At 39.0% G+C, this 21112-nt stretch overlaps 1 protein-coding gene across 2 annotated transcripts in view; it reads right to left on the reverse strand.

Annotated features, from left to right (window-relative positions):
• Positions 1-17861: 17861 nt before the first annotated feature.
• ARMC1 (armadillo repeat containing 1) overlaps positions 17862-21112 on the reverse strand; it is an 81078-nt gene continuing 77827 nt past the window's right edge. Inside the window, exon 7 of one of the 2 annotated variants that reach the window (XM_043976009.1) lies at positions 17862-20570. In XM_043976009.1, coding sequence (XP_043831944.1) covers positions 20379-20570 — 192 coding nt within the window. In that variant the 3' untranslated portion in view covers positions 17862-20378. The remainder of the gene's footprint in view (positions 20571-21112) is intronic. The other variant, XM_043976008.1, reaches the window with a different exon arrangement.

A 21112-nucleotide genomic window follows, 5' to 3' on the forward strand; every position in this document is an offset into this window, starting at 1 on the left:
CACAGACATTATGAACTATTTGGGAGTCTACTTATCAAGACAAATCCAGAGACTATACAAACATAATTACAAAACACTTTTCACATAAATAAAGACAGATCTAAACAACTAAAGAAGTATTAATTGTTCATGGGTAGGCCAAGCTGATTTATTAAAAATAACCATTCTATCTAAATTAATTTACTTATCCAGTACCATGTCAAAGAAATTACCAAAGAATTATTTTATGTAGCTAGAAAAAAATAACAAAATTCTTCTGGAAGAACAAAAGGTCAAGAATATCAAGGCAATCAAATAAAAAAAATATGAAGACTAGCAGCCTAGCAGTTCCAGATTTCAAACGATATTACAAAACAATCTGGTACTGGTTAAGAAATAAGGTGGTGGAGGGGTGGCTAGGTGGCGCAGTGGATAAAGCACCGGCCCTGGATTCAGGAGTACCTGAGTTCAAATCCAGCCTCAGACACTTGACACTTACTAGCTGTGTGACCCTGGGCAAGTCACTTAACCCCAATTGCCTCACCAAAAAAAAAAAAAGAAAAAGAAAAAGAAAGAAGGTGGTGGATCAGTGGAATAGATTGGGTATATAGTACAGCTATAGCAATCTAGTATTTGAGAAATCCAAAGACCCAAGCTTTGGGGGCAAGAAGTTACTATTTTAAAAAAATTGCTGGAGAAATTGTAAAGCAGTTTGGCATAAACCAGGCATAGACCAACATCTCAAATCATATACCAAAATAAGGTCAAAACTTGTAAATTATTTAGATGTGAAAGGTGATATCATAAGTAAATTAAAGAAGCAAGGAAAAATGTAGCTGTCAGATCTATGGATAAGGAAATGGTTTATGAGCAAATAAGAGATAAAGATCAAAAGAAGTAAAATGGGTAAGTTTGATTACATAAAATTTAAAAGGGCTTACACAAAATGAATGCAGCCAAAATTAGAAGGAAAGCAAAAAACTGGGGGAAGAAAGTTATACTAAGTTTCTCTGATAAAGGCCTCATTTCTCATATATGTAGAGAACTTAGCCAAATTTATAAAGATAAGAACCATCCCCCAATTGATAAATGGTCAATGGATATGAACAAGCAGTTTTCAGAGAAAGAAATCCAAGCTATCAATAGCCATATGAAAAAATGCTCTAAATCACTATTGGAGAACTGCAAATTAAAATAACTCTAAGATACTACCTCACACCTGTCAGATTGCTAATATGACAGAAAAGGAAAATTATAAATGCTGGAGGGGATGTGGAAAAATAGGGATACTAAAGTAAAGTTGGTAGAGTTCTGAACTGATCCAACCATTCTGGAGAACAATTTGGAACTATGCTCAAAGGGCTATAAAACTGCATGCCCTTTGACACACAAATACCACTAATAGGTATATGTCACAAAGAGATAAAAAAAATGGAAAAGGACCTATATGTACAAAAATATTTATAGCTCTTTTTGTGGTGGCAAAGAATTAGAAATTGAAGGGATGCCCATCAACTGGGAATGGCTGAACAAGTTATGATATATGAGTGTAATGGAATATTATGATGATGATGAGCAGGACAGTTTCAGAAAAAAAAATGTGTCTTATGTGAACTGAAGCAAAGTAAAATGAGCAGAACCAGGGGAAATTTGTATACAGTAATAGTAGTATTGTAACAATAAATCGACTGTGAAAGATTGAGCTACTCTGATCAAGACAATTATTCAATTCCAAAAGACCCATGATGAAAAATGCTATCCAACTTGACAGAGAACTGATGAACTCTGAGTGCAGATTGAAGCATACTTTTCCAGTTTCTTTTTCTTCTTTCTTTGTTTTTCTTTGCATCATAACTAATATGGTAATATATTTTACATGACTTTATATATATAATTGATTTTATATTGCTTAGCCTTCTCAATGGGTAAGAGAAATGTTGGAGAGAGAATTTAGAACTCAAAATTAAAAAAAATAAATGTTATCACCTATCAGAGTGGCAAATATAACAAAAAAAGGAAAATGTTGGATGTTGGGGGGGATGTGTGAAAAAGAGGACACTAATCCACTGTTGGTGGAGTTTTGAACTGATCCAAACATTCTGGAGAGTAATTTGGTACGATGCCCAAAAGGCTACCAAACTTTGATCTAGCAATACCTCTGCTAGGTTTATATCCCAAAGACATCCCCCAAAAGAGAAAAAGACCTATTTATACAAAAATATTTATAGCAGCTCTTTTTGTGGTGGCTAAGAATTGGAAAGCAAAGGAATGCCCATCAGTTGGGGAATAGCTAAACAAGCTGTGTTCCCTAACATTTATAGCTTCCTATAGCCTACAGAATAAAAGATGGACTCTTAAACCTTACATTTAAGACACTCAACAGTCTGATTACAACATAGCTTTCCAACATAAAACAGTATTTCCATACTTCAATCTTCTCTTCCATCAAAGTCCAACTCAAGTACCCTCTTCCTCCGTGAAACCTACCCTCACCTCCCTCAGATGAATGATTTCTCCCTCCTCAAATTTTCCTGAATCACTTTGCATCTATACTTAGACTTAGAGATTGAGAGTCCTAAGGGATCTTAAGTCATCTAGTTCAAATCCCTCATTTCACAGATAAGGAAACTTGAGGCTCATGTAAGTTAAGTGACTTACCCAAGGTTACATTGGTAGTAACAGAGGTAGGTTTTGAAGCTAAGATTCAGACTCCAAATGCAATGCCACTTTCCATATACCAATAACACTGCCTTTTTTGTATTCTACTTTGTACATTTATTTTTATTCATATATTCCCCCATTAGATTTCAATGGGGAATCTTAAAAAGGAGTCCACAGGTCTCGTCTCTCTCCTTCCTCTGTTGCCGCCGCCATCATGGACACTGGCCGCGTGCAGCCCATCAAGCTGGCTCGGGTCACCAAAGTTCTGGGCCGGACCGGTTCTCAGGGCCAGTGCACGCAGGTGCGCGTGGAGTTCATGGACGACGTGAGCCGCTCCATCATCCACAACGTGAAAGGAGGCTGCGGTGAAACCCGCCGGTGGAGGCCCCTAGGCTGCGGCTTGTGGAAGGACTGCTAAGAGATATGTAAAATAAAGAGTTTTGTCTAAAAAAAGAAAAAGAAAAGGAGTCCACAGATAAGGGGAGGGGGAGTGTACAAACTTGGAACTTTTAATATTGTGAAAATTATATTTTAAAATAATTTTTCTTTGTAATTCTATTGTATTTTATGCACAAAAAACATTCTGAGAGGAAGCCCATAGGCTTTGCCTATGACACAAAAAAGGATAAACTCCTGGATTATAAGCTTCTTAAAAGTGGGTGGGAGGGATGGGGCAGATAGGTGGTCCAGTGGATAAAGCACCAGCCCTGGATTCAGGGGTACCTGAGTTCAAATCCAGCCTCAGACACTTGACACTTACTAGCTGTGTGACCCTGGACAAGTCACTTAACTCTCACTGTCCTGCAAAAACAAAAGTAGGTATGGTGTTATTTATCATCTTTGTATCTGGTAGTCAATATAGCAGGCACTTAATATTTGTCGAATTGAGCTAAGTCACATTTCACTATGCTTCATTATTTAGATAATTTAGAGAGACACAAGGTCTTCTTTTGCCTAGACCCTTCACAGACAAGGACCTCAGACACCAAGATTGGCCAAGCAGAGAATGTACATGCTTGGCATACATAATGCCTTCTGGGTGTGTGTGTCATTCACTTTAATTCTTGAATTAGACACTGGAGCTAATACCATGTATGAATACATTTTTACCTCCGGAGTTCTGATCATTATGGCTTATTGATATCCAGCCCAAATTTCTGATAATGCCCTACCACCAATGACCCTGATCATCCTAGGTTGCTGGAGGATCAATTGCGATTTGCCCATTCAGTGTCTAACAGACTTCCACTTTCCAATTCCCTTGATTCATCTTTTGATTATTCAAAGTCTCTATCCATTGAGAGGAAAAACTCCTTTCTTTTGTAACCCATTTCTTTACTCCCATCCCAGTTAGTGTAGTCCTACCTTTCCACAATCCCTTTGGAACTCTATCCTAGCTCTCTTCCTCTCACACTTTATTTTGGTAATCGTGGAAACCTGGCTATCTTGAGAAAACAACCAATCCTGGGATGGCTCAGGTTGTTCTTTCAGTTATTTTCCCTGGATTATCTGGGCCAAGAGAAGTTGGCATTTTCTTTGCTACCACTGCCACTTCAAGATTCCCCTCTGCCATCACCACTTTCCAACCAGTCCCCCTTTGAATTCCACTCCACCCAGCATAACACTTTCCCTCCTTTCTGCTTATCTTCACCTGATAGGTGAAAGTTTCTTCCCTTAACCTGGAACATTTCTATTTACACTTTAATGCTCCCTCAAACACCCTGGCTCCAAAATTCATAAGCCCTCCCAACTCCTGTCCTATATTCAATCCACCTCAGACAGGCATGGTCACACTTTAGAGCTTACTATTCACCCAAAATTGTACCATCTCCATTACCTTGAACTTTGAAGTTTCCCTGTCTAATCATAAACTTGTTATTCCATTTTTGTCTGCTCCTTCACTCTCTCTCAAATTACTTTTCATCCTCTCAAACCTTCAGCCCATCAGTCACACTTTTCTCCCCTTATATTCTTTTTTTTTTGGGGGGGGGTAGGGCAAGGGGGGTTAAGTGACTTGCCCAGGGTCACACAGCTAGTAAATGTCAAGTGTCTGAGGTCAGATTTGAACTCAGGTCCTCCTGACTCCAGGGCCAGTGCTCTATCCACTGCGCCACCTAGCTGCCCCTCCCCTTATATTCTTGATTCTGGAATTAAGCAGTTCACCCATGCACCTGCATTTGCCCTTGAATAGCTTGCCTCCTCCTGTTCATACCCTACAATCAGTCAGGTCCAGCGTTTCATGACCATGGGCAAACTGTGCATGGGGTTTTCTTGGCAAAGATACTGGAGTGGTTTGCTATATCCTCTTTCAGTGGACACAGCAGATCCTTTTTGTCAATCAGTGGTTAAATGACTTGCAGGGGGGGGGAGGGAAGAAACACAGCTAGGTGGCAAAGTGGATAAAGCACTGGCCCTCTATTCAGGAGGACCCGAGTTCAAATTTGGTCTCAGACACTTGACACTTAATAGCTGTGTGACTCTGGGCAAATCACTTAACCCTCATTGCCCAGCCAAAAAATAAAAGTAAAAATAAAACAAAACAACAATAAATGAATGAATGCATAGATGACTTACCCAGGGTCACAAGGCTAGTAATTATCTGAGGGTGGGTTTGAACTCAGGTTCAGTGCTCTATCCACTAAGCCTGGTACTAGCTGCCTCAATCCCAGGTTATGCCACCTGCTCCTAGAGCAAAGAGAATGGCAGTCAGGGTTGCTGTGTCCTAACGGGTATGCAGAACAGCTCATGTCAGAAACTGGAGGTTGTCTTCTGGGTGAAAATGTCCTACAGTTGGCCTTCAAAGGCAAGGAAGAGGGGGATACATCCACCCAGGAGTCTCCAAAGAGGGAGGCAAGAGTTGGTATCTGGTGATGTAGTCCAAGGGCCTCTGGACCCTTCTATGTGGAGCTCAGTATGTGTGACTCAGGGCAGAGTGGGGTACAGTTATGAGGCAGGTTCTCCCACACAGAAAGCAGGAGGATCAGACTTGGTCTATGCAATCTGAAGGAATAAATCCAGAATCAGTGGGTAGAAATTTCAGTAAACTAGAATTCAGCTACAAGAATTAAATCTGTTGAAATGAGGAAAGAGCTGCTTACGAAGTAGAGTCCCTAATCAGAAAAAACCTGGCAGTACACAGTAAAAGTTACAAAATATAATCCTATTCTTTGGCCCACTTATTCCATTTTAAAGAATATGCCCTGGAAGCTGTTGAAAAGTTTTCATAGTAGCATTACTTGGGGGGGGGGGGGGAGAAGGACAAAAACAATAACCTGGAAATGACCTAAATGTCAATCAACTGGGGGTGGGGGGATAAATAAATTGCTGTACACTACTGTGAAAAAATGTTTTAATGCAACACTTAAAAGTATGAGGAACATAAAGAAATTTGGGAAGACCTTTATCAAATGCATAGTGAAAAGCAAAACTAGAAGAGTACATAGTATCATTGACCATAAAATAGCAAATGTGGGAGAGAATGAAGATAAAAATGAAGAATCTTGTAGACTTAGAGTTACTGAAAAATAATTATACTTTATATGTTAATTAGTTGGCTGACATTCAACATTAAGTTCATAATAAATCATTATTTTAAAGAGTTCCTCTTTCAGGACGTGAAAACCACTTTCTAAAGAGTGTAGAGGTGATTTCTGTTTAGTGATGAGTTGAACAAGATGACCTCTTAGTATTCCATCCCAATATGAGACTTGATGAAATTTTTTTATGGCTTATAAAACAGACGAAATTTTGATTGGAGGACTTCTTCTTGGAGGCAATGTTACCAAAGATCATATGAATCTGAATTCTAAGGAGAGGATTTATGTTCCCTTAATTTAGTTCCCTGTTTTTCCTTCAATAGCTTATCTATAAAATAGGCAAAATTTAAGTCACAAAGCTTCCTAATCTTCAGTTTCAATTGAAACCTTTCCTTAATGCATTAGATGAGCTTAGGACCTGTTTCATTTTTTTATAAGCCGGTACTGAGAAAAAAAAAACCAAAATATCCATTAAGTTTGTGTATTTTATGGTGACTGAAATGTGTATTATATATCAGTACATCTACATATGCACAGAACTGTTTATATTTATTTTAATAATGTGATTGCTTCTGTAGAGCAAATGACACAGTAAATGTTCAACTATATTAAATGACAGCTATTTCCATATTATAGTCAGTGATATGTCTTCATTGTTTTGAAAATGTAGACAACTGAAAATTAAGTAGTTGACACTATTCATCTGTGATAAGTACTAATAGTATTTTATACATAAAGAAAAGCACTTACAAAAACATTCCATGTGTTATAGCTAACCAAATGGCTAAAGAGAAACAATAATAGCCACAATTTGCTAAAATATCATATAAAGAGAATGCTATTTTTAAATAAGCCAAACTATGCCTGTGCAAAACAGTAACAGGAACATTATATGGCTCATTACTGTTAGAAACATACAAACATCCCAGAGTAAGATTTTTAAATTAACAAAATCCTCTAAAATAATGATGCTCACATTTGCTTTTCAGAGTTCTGAAAAAAATCTTCTACAATTGGTGCATTTATGAGCAAGAAGCAGTAAATTATCACATACAAATAACTGTTAGTGTGCTAAACCCAGTCAATAGTTCCTTTTTTAAATCAAATTTATATTGATGCTGTTATCTGAAGACCAGTTTTGAAATATTTCATTACATTAAGTATTTAATTGTTTAAATGTATACTCTCTGCCCTAACAAACCTTTCAAAGCTCCTTAGACAACTCTTTCTACCATTTCCTGGAAGAATCCAGGATTTTTACATGTCAACTGAAGCAACTGTGTAAGAGGTAGTAATCCTGGGGTCAATGCAAAGAACTCTGGATAGGAATGAGATATTAACTTTTTATGTTGGATCCTAAGACTTTCCTATTTAGAAAAAGTCAAGAACCATAAAAACTTTTTTTTTCATCCCATAAAAAATATATCCAGCAATAAGGATGTGGGATTGTCAAGTTTCAAAGGAGGAAGGAAATTTCTAGTAACTTACAAACCAAGAGATGACTATGAAAGATGGCTGACAGCACACATGTAACCAGTCACACAAAGGTGGTAATGTAAAGCAAGAACTCTAAGGACTGTGCCTGTATGTGTGCTTTTGTGCTGTAGGGTAATTTATAAATGTGTACTGAATAAAGCATTCTTTAAGCACTTATGCTGTGTAAATCCCCGTGCTAAGCATTACAGATACAAACAGAGGGGCAGCTAGGAGGTGCAGTGCATTGGCCCTGAATTCAGGAAGACCTGAGTTCAAATCTGACCTCAGATGCTTGACACTTACTAGCTGTGTGACCTGGATAAGTCACTTAACCCTCATTACCACTCCCCAAAAAAAAAGATACAAAGAAAAAAAAAGGTTTCTCAAACTTTTCTGTCTCAAGTCCCCTTTAAGCTCTTAAAAACTGAGAATTCCAAAGAGCTTTTATTTATGGGGGTTATAGCTAACAATCTTTACCATATTGGAAAGGGAAACTGGTATTTTTAAAAAACCTAATTCATTTTAAAATAATAAGCCCATTATATGTTCATATAAATGACATTTTAGTGGAAAACAATTCTATCTTCCCCAAACAAAAAAAAACTGAGCCATTATTTACATATTTTTGCAAATCTCTTTAATGTCTGGCTTAATGGAAGACAAGTAGATTCTCCTATCTGCTTCTTCATTCACTCTGTTGTGATATCTTATTTTGGGTGAAGTTTATTAAGAAAATCCAGCTTCACAGAGATAGGGAAGAGTATTTTAATAGGCCAATCTATTACTGCTGATGGTGGTGGTGATGGTGATGGTGATGGTGATGGTGATGATGATGATGATGATGATGATGATGAATAAAAGTTTGGACCTTACAAATCCCCTGAGGGGGCAGCTAGGCCACTTGTTGTGTGACCTTGGGGAAAAAAAAAAAAGAATGCCTGTGCTAGGGCAGCTAGGTGGCACAGTGGATAGAGCACTGGCCCTAGAGTCAGGAGGACCTGAGTTCAAATCCAGCCTCAGACACTTAACATTTACTGGCTGTGTGACCCTGGGCAAGTCACTTAACCCCAATTGCCTCACTAAAAAAAAAAATAAAAATAAAAAGCAAAACAGATCCCCTGAAAGGATTAAGGGGGACACAGAGACCACACTTTGACAACTACCCAGTAAGACATTCACAAGTTGCTGACATTCTAATGACAGAGAAAACACAAATAGAAGATTACAGCTACAAATCAGATGGAAAGGTCCGGTGGTCTTTAGGGTGCAACAAAGCAGATGTAAATGTCTCTTTAATGCCATTTCCACTGATAAAATGACATCAGTGTTTGATGTTGAACCCTTTGACAGAATGAAGCGTTTTGGTAGCAAGAATTTTCTGTTCTGGGTCTTCAGTAGTTATAACTGTAGTGCCTGCAGGATTACTTATTTACAAGGCTTCGTCTCCAAATGGGTTGCTTCTCAGAATGATATGCTGATTCCCAGAGCAATGTGCTGGAAGTGTGGCTTATCCTCAAGGCTTGAGTTCAGGGTCATCCAGCTGCCTCATCAGGGTCTGAAGGGAGATGGCCAAAATAATAGTGGTTTAATTTCTCTGGCACCTGCTATCTCTCCCTCAGTGTACCTTGTGGCTTCTTCTAGGCTAGCTTGCCTGCCCTGTGTGTGGCATCTGGTCAGAATGGCGGGATCCTTTTCCCCAGGAATTACTGCCAGATGATGACTGTGAGGAATGGGCTGGAAGCAATATGGGTAGCCTAGTGGGTGCTGAATTTCATTGTGAAATGAATGGCTCACAGAAACTAAAAGGGGATTTTTGTGCACTAGGCAATCTTTTAACTCTATTTTAGTAGTTTTGGTATCATTTTAAATAGAAGAGGGAGAGTGTTTTGCAGAATCATAATTGGAAGGGATCTCCATGGCCATCTATGCCAACCTGTATCTGAACAATAATTCTCCCTAAGACATATTTATACCATGTATTAAGGGAATGTAAGATCCTTGGGGATAGGGACTATGTTTTTCATAACTACCACAATGTTTTGTATATCCTAGGCACTGTATAAATACTTGGCAAATTGAAATTATTATCTAACAAGTGGTCATCCAGCTATTGCTTAAAGAACTATGGTGAGGAGGAATCTATTACCTGCACAGAATCATAAAAGCTCAGTTAAAGGGCAGCTAGGTGGCGCAGTGGATAGAGCACCAGCCCTGGATTCTGGAGGACCTGAGTTCAAATCCCGGCCCCAGACACTTAACACTTACTAGCTGTGTGACCCTGGGCAAGTCACTTAACCCCCATTGCCCCGCAAAAAAAAAAAAACCAAAAACACCTCAGTTAAAAGGGACTTTAGAAGCTGATTTGGATAATTCTAATTGTTTTTCCTCTCTGTAACTTTCACCCTATGGTCCTAGTACTGCCTGCTAAGGACAAGCAAAACAAATCTACACCACCTACAACTGACAGCTGAAGATTACTAGCATATCCCCTAAATCTTCTCTACATCATCATTTCCTTTAATCCATCTTTAATTGGTATGATTTTATGGTCCTTCATCATCTCGGTCACTCTCCTCTGAATGTACTCCTACTTAACAATAGTCATCCTAAAAAGTAGTAATCAAAACTGAGCAGAATATTCCAAATGTGGAATACTTGGCAGAAATTTGACCTTTATAAAGGTCAAGTTCCAATTATCTATTCAATGCATTAATTTTGTCCTAGAACACTGACAATGTATATCCAATCTATTTGAAAACCTTCAGTGATAGAAACCTTACTTCCTAATAAGGAAAAACACTCCATTTTCAAACAGTTCCAAATATTTGGAGATTCTTTCTTAACGATTTGCCAGAATCTGCCTTTCTAATTTCTATACATTTGGTCCAAATACTAAGTATATGTAATAATAGGCAAACAAGGAGAGGTAGCTATGGGGTATAGTAGACAGAAGATGGGGCTTGGAAGTCAAGAAGACCTGAATTTGAATCCTGCCTTAGACATTTACTACCTGTGTGACCCTGGACAAGTCACTTAACCACTCTCAGACTCAGTTTCCTAACTTATAAAATGGGAACAATAGCACAGATCTCCCAAGGTTGTGAGGCTCAAAGGATAGATATGTGATATAAAATCTTCTGTAAATCTTAAAAGTGCTATATAAATGCTAGATATTATTAAATTTAAAACAGAAAAAAAACTAGAGAGCACAGTAAGTTGGAAAAGAAGAAATCCTTATTGTTATTTTGAATTACATAGCAGTTTTATCTTTAGAAAGAATAATGGATTTTGAGTCAGAAGACCTGGGGATCAATTCTCACTTCAGACAGTGACTGTGTGAATATGGGAACGTCTTTTAATCTCTCAAAGCCCTATTTTCCTCATCTGTAAAAGGAAGATAATATTTGCACTGCCCATTGTGAGAAAAGCAATTTATAAATTACTTGTTCACAAGCTTTAATGCAGATCATTTCACTTATCTTAATATTTTTCTGGGTCATTCTCAAATTTTATAAAACTACAATATAAAGTGTTCTTACTTTGCTGAATTAATAGTCTGAACACATTTCTACTTCAATTAATCATCATCCATCCTTTATTTGAAACATCAAATTAACAATGATCTTATTCTTTTCTATCTTTGCTCCAGTAAGAACTAAAATGATTAGAAATGCTATATTGGTTGAGGTCAATGTTCCCCCAAGACAAGCACTTGGTCTCTAGCAGAAAAGACCAAAGGGAGGTTATATTTGGATATGAGAGAAGAATCAGTCACCCATCCCTGCTGATTCAATTCCCATTTTAGACAATGTCATGTTCTCTGTAGCAACTAAAGTAATTCCTACTGCTATTGCCCCAATGTCAGAAGGCACGTTAGTGCCCATCTGGGATCTACTACAATAGGTCTTCCTAATACCAAATATCCTTAAAAACAGGTCTAATAAACTTCACTATTCTGCTCAAAAATCTTCAGTAGCTCTCTATTTCTAATCAAAGTTCAAAACCTTTTGCCTAGCATTCAAACTCATGAGATCTAGTGACACCGTGCCCCTCCTTCCCATCCTTATTTCCCATCAAACCCCATCACACACTCTGTATATTACCCAAATTCTATCTTACTTTCCCCCCAAACATGCCCTGTCCTGTTCCCACTCCTGTCCCTTTATCCAGGCCATCTGCTAGCCACCTTCTCTCTCCCTCTCTTCACCTGCTCAACTCCACCCCATCCTTTAAAGCTGAAATCAAATGCTACCTTCTCCACAGCTTCCTTGAATCCTGCGCCCTTCCCCCTCATTGGAAATCTTTCTCCCCATGGATCTCACAAAACACTGTTTAAAAATTCTAGTGTGTTTATTATATAATATCCAATCTCTATTATTACTACTAAAGCCCTACTCTAACAACCTGTGGCATGGGGGTGAATTTCTGTTTTTGAAGGTTATGACATCAGAATGCAAGCTCTGGCAATCCCTACAAACTTAGAAACATTTTGCCTAAAGGATGGTAATAGACCGGATATATCATGTGTCCAAGGACCAACCTAGCTGTTTGGAAAGCCTCATTCAGCTCAACAAGCACTTAATAAGTCTCTACGAAATATTAGAGGAAAAACACCCCCCCCCCAAAGAAGCAGGAACAACAAATAGGTATCCACAATAATTTGAGGAAGGTGAGGAGTATTAAGAAAGCATCTCGGGGCAACTAGGTGGCGCAGTGGATAGAGCACTGGCCCTGGAGTCAGGAGTACCTGAGTTCAAATCCGGCCTCAGACACTTAACACTTACTAGCTGTGTGACCCTGGGCAAGTTGCTTAACCCCAATTGCCTCACTAAAAAAAAAAAAAAAAAAAGAGCATCTCATAGAAGGTAGCATATGAATTGAATCTTGAGACAGATGAAAAGGGTATACAGCTCAAACAAGGGAGCAGGTTATACAAAAACAAAGCCAGGAGATGGAATGCCAAACTCTGGAATCAAGTAAGTGAGAAAGGACAGGAGTTCCTTAACCTGCAGTCAATGAATTTGTTTTTAATTAATATTTTTGTAACTTTAATTCAATATCATTGGTTTCTGTTATAATCCCTCTTACTTTATGCATTCAAAAACATTTTGAGAAGGGGCCCATTGGTTTCATGAGCCCACTGCCAAAGAGACCCATACACAAAGATTAAGAATGCCTGTGCTAGAGTCCGGCGAGCTGCATTAGTGGCCTTGCCCCATGGCAACTCCTGCCAAAGGCCAAAGAGAAATAGAAGTCTTCATCCAAGACACATCTTCGCCCAGAGCTGGGGGACAGGTAGGGAGCTGCAGGTGACAGAGAAGGAGGGCAGCACCTCTGCACCCAACACCTTCTCCTAAGACTGAGAAGAACAAGCTTCCATTGGGGGACTTCATCTACCAGAGCAGCTCCTTGCCCTGCACTTGGAACTTAAGGTCACCTCAAAATGATGGAATCCCAGGAGAGTGGTGTCCAGTACAGCAGGTGGAACAACAGAGAGGATGAGGTCAGCATGAACATGTAGGCCTCCGAGAGCTCCGACTGTGAGCAGATCTACATCAACTATGTACCAGGAAGCTGGGCATTGCCATGAAGGTGGCAGGCAGGATCATTATATTCTGGATCATCTTCATCATCGGCTACTATATCCACAAGTGCAAGTAGAGCTTGTCTGAATCTGCTGGACACCTTTACCAGGAGCCCTCCACTTACCCAGAGACCTCTTACTTCCTGGCTCAGACCACTGAGCCAGGCTAGCCCCTGGGGGCACACACACCTATAAATATAGATATACATACACAGAGGCAGGGACAGTCTCTCCCCCGCCCCCCCTCCCCCCCCAGGGAGAGAGAGTCACATACCTAGACTGACAGACACTCAGGCACTGCACAGAAGAGACATAGACACAGAAAAAGACATACGCTATGCACATACTTCTCCCCTGCTCCAGGATAGAATTCCAGACTAAGCTGTCCACATCCCAGCCTTCCCTGCCACATTCCACCCGCAGGGAGAGCTACTGAAGCCCAGAACTGCATCTCTCTCCCACCCAGCCCCTCCTTGGTTGCCCTGATCAGATGACCACTCCTCTGGATCTGTGGCTCGACAGCCAAAGGTCCGAGAAAGGTGGGAGAGGCCAGGGCCCAGGTCACATCACCGCAGCTTCTAGGGTTCCATTTCCACCCATCCCTGCTCCAGTCAAAGGTGGTGGGGGTAAAATCTACCTCTGTAGGCTGTGGCCTCTCCTCCCCGCTCCCTGCCCTGCCCTTGGCCATGAACTGATTTCAACATAAGTTTGTTGAGGGAGAGAAAGGCAGTGGCCCACTTATTTCCAGCATCATGTATGGGAAAGAGGTACTTGGTTAAAATCCCGACTATCCCATTTATGTCGTGTAAACATGGGAGAGTTGGGAAAGTCACCATCTTTGGCTTCAGTTCCCTCAACTCTAAACTGAGACCAGATTGTGAAGGTCCCTTCCATCTCTAAATCTGCTTCTATGACAATGGTTCAACATGGAATCCTAGCAAAGCCAAAAATTTCCCATGGTCCCTGGGGCTCAGCAGGGAAATTCATAGCCTTAACTCCCAGCCCCCCAGGGCCCAGGGTCTTCCCCAGACTCACAGGCCCACAGCTGTGTCCCCTTTATGAGTGTAAGGGGATCTCAAACCTTCAGCTCTGGAGCTACTCTCAGAGGTATCCCCTCTAAAGTTAGTCCTTTGCCCTCTCCGCTGGATTTGCCTTCAATTGCTGCACTAAATCCTAGGGAATAATACCCCCTGGCCTACCCTGAAGGAAGAAAGCCCCAGTGAATCTGAATTGGGGTCCTGATATTTCCAATGACCCCTAGACACAGGTGCCACAAAGACCCTCAGAGCCAGGAGAAAGCAGCCCCCAAGCTGAGGGGCCTTCCCTCCTGATCCATGACCTCGCCAAAGAGGCAGAGGCTGAGCCATGAAGGACTGGGGTGTTCTGGGGGTTGAGCCCCAGCCTCTATGCCTCCCCCCTTCTCATGCCTTTCCAGAGAGGCAGAATAATATGAAGGAAAAAAAGTCTTAGACTGGAAGGATTATAATAAACAGCCACTTGTTGTGTGACCTTGGGGAAAAAAAAAGAATGCCTGTGCTAGGGCAGCTAGGTGGTACAGTGGATAGAGCACCAGCCCTGGATTCAGGAGTACCTGAGTTCAAATCCAGCCTCAGACACTTAACACTTACTAGCTGTGTGACCCTGGGCAAGTCACTTAACCCCAATTGCCTCACTACAAAAAAAAAAAAAAAAAAGAATGCCTGTGCTAGAATATGAGTGTGTGTAGAAAGGGAGGTAATGTGACAAAAGGTTAGAAAGGTTATAGGGTGCAGCCAGACTGGGAAGGGTTTTCAATGCCAAGTGGAATAGTTTATATTTTATTTAGAACCCATTAGGGAAGCAGTAAAGCCTCTTGAGCAAGGGAGTGACATGGTCCCTATCATACATAATATATCTAAAGATACATACATATACACATACACATATATGTAATATATGCACATATTTTATACATGTATACATATATAAATATTTGATCTTCATAACAACCAGGACAGACAGGTGTTATTCTTAGCCCCATTTTACAGTTGAGGAAATTGAGAGATAAAAATAACTTGCCCAACGTCACACAGCTAGCTAGTGTCTACAGCCACATTTGAACTCAGTTCTTCCTATGCACATTTCACTGGCTTAGGGAGGTCATTTCACAGAAATAGATGGTAGAATAAACTGGAATGGGAAGAAGCTGGAGTAAAAAAAAGCTAACTAAGAGGCGAGTGAAACAACCTAGACTAGTTTAGAATAGATTGGTGACAGTGAGAATGGCATGAGAGGAAAAACTGACAGGATTTGGTGACCGGAAATGGGGGAATGGTCAAAGGGAGGGGCAGCTGACCACAGAAATGGTTAATACTGCCAGGGAGGCTGGATAAAGAGCAAATATGGGGTCAGGGAGGCAGAGGATTACAGAAATTCATTACAGGAGACATGGATCATCTAGTCCTCCTCCTAATTTTCCTGATGATTAAGATGAGGCGTAAATGACTTGCTGGCTAGTGGCAGAATGAGGACTGTGCTTCAGGAATTCTGACTTCAATACAATCAGTGCTCCTTCTGATATACTAGACTGCTTCTCACACATCCATAGAAAGTTCAGGGGCAGCTATGTGACACAGTGGATAAAACACTGGCCCTGGATTCAATACAATCAGTGCTCCTTCTGATATACTAGACTGCTTCTCACACATCCATAGAAAGTTCAAGGGCAGCTATGTGACACAGTGGATAAAACGCTGGCCCTGGATTCACTTGACACTTACTAGCTGTGTGACCCTGGGCAAGTCACTTAGCCCTCATTGCCCTGCAATTTAAAAAAATAAAAAAGAATGGCCATGCTTGTTTGTCTCTCAGGACCTACCCTTGCTTGAGAGTGGCTTCATTGTGAGACTGGCCGTTTCTCAATAAACCCATTTTCTTCAGCTTGGGAAAGAAAACAAAAAGAAACTTTAAAGAAATCAGACAATGAATTTACCTTCTCTGAAAGGGGTTCAAATCACATCGAGGAGTCAACAGATGCACACGTAAGTCATACAACACAGTATTAAAATAGGATTATGGATCAAATGAATGATAGAAACCCACAGAAACTGCTATAGAAATTCAAAGGAGAAAATGATCATGGTAGGCTAACATGGTTGGGTAAAAATTTCATGAACTTCATTTTTAAAATATTGGGTTTGCACGCAGATTAAAGAAAAGCAGAAAGGAATTATACATACAAAAATATGTAGAGCAACTCTTTTTTTGGTGGCAAAGAATCAGAAATTGAGGGGATGCCCATCAATTGGGGAATGCCTGAAAAGGGTGTGGTACATGATTGTGATGGAACACTATTGTGCTCTAAGAAATGATGAGGCAAAAAAATGGATGAGGGAGATGGTTTCAGAAAATCCAGGAACAGCTGTATAAATTTATGCAAATTGAAGGGAAGGAACAGAACCAAGAGAACACTGTACATAGTAATGGTAATATTGGGTTTTTGTTTTGTTTGTTTTTTACAAGGCAATTGAGGTTAAGTGACTTGTCCAGGGTCACACAGCTAGTAAGTGTTAAGTGTCTGAGGCTGGATTTGAACTCAGGTCTTCCTGAATCCAAGGGCTGGTGCTCTATCCACTGTGCCACCTAGCTGCCCCGTAATGGTAATATTGTATCAATGATCAATTGTAAAAGATTCAGTAACTCTGATCAATACAATGATCCAAGAAAATTCAAAAGACCCATGATGAAAAATGCCAACTAGCTCCAGAAGGAGAACCGATAAAGTCTGGATGCAGATTGAAGCATAGTTTTAAATTTTTCTTTATGTTTCTTGCTTTTTATTGTTTTTGCAACATGGCTAATATGGAAATGTTTTACATAACTTCACATATATAAATTGCTATTATATTGCTTGCCTTCTCAATGAGTGGAAAAGTGAATGGATGAAGATAAAAGAATTTGAAACTAAATTTTAAAAATATTTTTTGGGGGCAGGGCAATGAGGGTTAAGTGATTTGCCCAGGGTCACACAGCTAGTAAGTATCAAGTGTCTGAGGCTGGATTTGAACTCCGGTCCTCCTGAATCCAGGGCAGGTGCTTTATCCACTGCACCACCTAGCTGCCCAATTTTTTTTTTTATGTTAAAAATATTGATGTGATAGGAGATTGATCAAGTACATGGTTGGAGATACATGGGAAAGAAGATTGATCTGAAGTTAAAGATTTTGAGAAAGGATTAAATTCCTAAGAGTACATAAATTTTCTAAAGACAATGAAAGGTAGGATAGTAGGCCAGAAGACATTCTGAGTGGGATTAAGGGTTTAGCAAACAATTTGTGAGAGAACTAGGAGAACAATGTTAATGTAGTGTCACTGTGAGCAAGGAAGGAGACAAAGACAAAGTCAAAGAAATGGTCACATACATCAAATTTGGGACGAACATTATTAAAAATCATTTTTGATCTCTCATTTTCCTTTAACAATTCTGAGGCTCTCAGAGTACACTAAAGATATTATATAACTGTTCATTATCACATCCCAAGAGAGGCAGGTATTGCCCCTAGTTTTCATAAAGAGAAACTTTTTATTAAATTAAAATTTTATTAAATTCCTATTAAGGAATTTATCTAATATTGGCTATAGAATAACCATAAATTCCCCAAAAGAAAAATTATGACTCCTGTGTTTTGAGTGACTTATCCATTTGATATGAAATATATAAATGTTACTTATTCATTTTCACTTATGCTGCTTTAAAAAAAAGGGAGGGGAAGGATCAAATAAGGGCTGGCTGCTTGTCCAAGGCCATTAACAAGCAAAGAAGTCTAATAAGTATTAAATAATTATCATTTTTGTCCCTATTGTACCTCTCCTAGGCTGGTGGTACAAATGATCAAATACCTCTAATTCAGTAAAATGAAATATAAATTAGAAAGTCATGTTAAAATACCAGGTGATAAAAATAGCTTCAAAAAAGTTACAAAATTTTAACAAGCTGTGAACAGAAATCAATAATACTTATGCTGACAAAATACAGAAACTTCAATTATTTTACTTTTAGTTATGTTACTTTTTATTATTTTACAATATATTTCAAAAAAAAAAAAAAAGGAAAAAAGGGGAAAAAAATGCCTTACAGATACCTTAACTGTTCTACAAAATCTGCAACACTGGCAAAAGAAGCATACTTTGAATTTAAACACACAAACATCAAAACTGTAATACCTACTTGTACTGAACCATTACTATCAAAGGTATGTCATTATTTAACAAGTAGATGTAATGCAAAATAAAATGCAAACAGTTGTTAATATAGAAAAGTAAACTTTGCATTCATGGCTACAGAAGGATGATTTAAAAAAAAACACACATCTGGTATTGTAACATTCTAGGCAGCAAGTTGTATTACAAATTTAAAGCAATACATGCTCCTCAAAGCTTGTATTTTCAGCCTGTGCGTGTCACCTGAATCAAAGACTAGATACACTTAAAAAAAAAAACACCCCACAAACAGCTAGTCTGTCCCTCATTCCTCCAGAAAGCCACAATTCAAATGAATTCAAGACTTTCATTAGTGGTATTAATTTCACAATAATTTTCTTCTCGTAATGCTGAATGTTTTTAATTGTTAGAGGTTGAGTAGGAGGAAGCCTTCCAGGCTAAATTTTCACTGTAGTTCCAAGTAATAAGAGATGCGAATGTTGCCAGAAAGAGAGCATCTTTAACCATGTCGTGTTGGTTTTTAATCACAACAGCATTGAAGTTTGTCAGTCATATTCCCAGAGTGTTGTTCTTAGTTTCCAAATAGTTCAGAAACTTAATTAAGCATTGTGTACATGTCTTACATCATATTTACACACACACACACAAAAAAAAACCCAACTAATCTTACCTTCGCCAAAATTGTTTTTAAAACTGACTGGATATGATGAGACAAGGTTAAAGGGCCAAGACCTTCTTCAACAAAAACTACTTTTGTCTATAAATGGTAACTGTTTAGATTCTTCCCTCCCTCCATTCCCTCCCTCAACCCTACCCTGTATAATACCCACTGCTGCATGTGCATGAGAAATTCAAGAGAGGAGATATAAGGAAACATCTGCTGAATGGACACCTGCCAAGCAGTTGATGCTTAAGTTCAGAATCTACTGCAAGGGCACTGGGGCATAATAGGCATTCATTCCATTGTGTTGTTTTTCAAGTTCATATCAGCTTTAACTATAGTTATTTCTGCTAGCAGGAAATAATGTACAATTACAAACTAAGGCCTATAAGCCATTTCCTGCTCAAGGTAAGACTATAGTGGCCATTACTTGTGGAAATTATAACTTTCCAAATCTGATTTGAGCCTGTCTAAATAGCAGTCAATGTCAACTATTTGCCATAGCACACAGTTAAATATTCTTTGAAAACAGTATAACCAACAACACAATCACAGTTTCTTCTCCTAAATTAATTCTTTGTCAATCAATTCTTTGACAAAACACCAATGTTTTCGGGTAACAAAATAATTTAAGATGTATTCTGGGGATTACTGTGTTCAAATAGATAATTTCTAATACAGAAAATGCTACAGAAAATTATGCTTCTGCAAAGATGGTCGCAAAAACAAAAGGGGTGGAAAAAGGTAAAAGAATAAACAAGTCCATTTTCCTCTGGCTTCCTGGTAAAGAGTACCAAAAAAAAAAATCCTTCATTAGAAATATGGAACCTTCATTTCACACCCCCCCCCAAAAAAAGATTTAATGATTCAGGTACAACTTGGGATAAAAATAATTACCCTGCAAACAAAGTCCTGAGACTTGAGTTGAAAATTTGTCTAATCACATGTTTCATGTGAAGTAAAATTTAAAGCTGCATATGCATAAACGTTTGGTTTTAATAGTGGACCCATATATGTATATTTTTTAAGTGAGGCAATAAAATACAGGAAAACAAAACTAAGAAATACCCTCCACAAACAAAGCAATACCATCTGAGGCCTCTGTCCCTTTAACTATCCGACAGGTTAAACGTCCAATAAAATGTAAAATGCAGCATACGTAATTGTGTAATCTAAAAACTTTTCATGATAACTTATTGCAAATTGCACTTGACAGTTCACCACACCAATGGAAAACTGGCCCCTTTGTTGGTTCACCCAGTCCTTGAGCCTCAAATTTAAGTCACCAGTAAAAGGAACGGGATAAAAAGTTTGCTGCTGTGCTCAACCAGCTGGCTCCACCTTCTGGGTGTGACCCAACTCTAGACACTGCTTTATCTTGTTCCTTTATAGGACTCTCATCCTCAGGCAGATAGTCAGGTAGGTCTGTATTCTGTTCTACTTCTACAGGAGTGTCTTGGAATGGGACCAGCATCTAATAAATAGAAAATGTTAAAAAAAAAAATCAACATGACTGAATGTGATTAAAAAATTATTCATTATGAATGTTTATTTCTAGCCTCTAAAAACATTACCACACTAAATTACAGTCATATCTCTACTTTAAAGCCTACCAAAACAAATACACATTAAAAAGTACAAGTATGGTGCCACTGATAATATGGGGCCATCACAGAATCAGTTTTATTGATGAGAAAACGGAGGTCTGAATAGGCAAAATAACTTGCCTAAAACTACAGGAATTCAATTATTTAGAAAAGGGTAGCCAAGCTCTAACTAGAACCCTTGGCCTCAACAATTTGCTTTCACTGTGAGACACCAGGCTGTCTCACAGTGAGACAAAAAGAGCAATAATGAAACACAGGCAAGTGGCCTGTCCCAGCCTGAAACTGGAAGGAACAGAAATCAAAATTTGCTGGTTTCCATCTCCTAAAACCCAGTGGGGCAAAGCCTTCTTTGTCCACCCAAAGCCACTGTGCTGTGGCTGCAGTAGGTGTCTGCTGCAGTAAAGAGGAG

The sequence above is a fragment of the Dromiciops gliroides genome, chromosome 1 (genome assembly GCF_019393635.1).
Source record: "Dromiciops gliroides isolate mDroGli1 chromosome 1, mDroGli1.pri, whole genome shotgun sequence".
Lineage (NCBI taxonomy): Eukaryota > Metazoa > Chordata > Mammalia > Microbiotheria > Microbiotheriidae > Dromiciops > Dromiciops gliroides.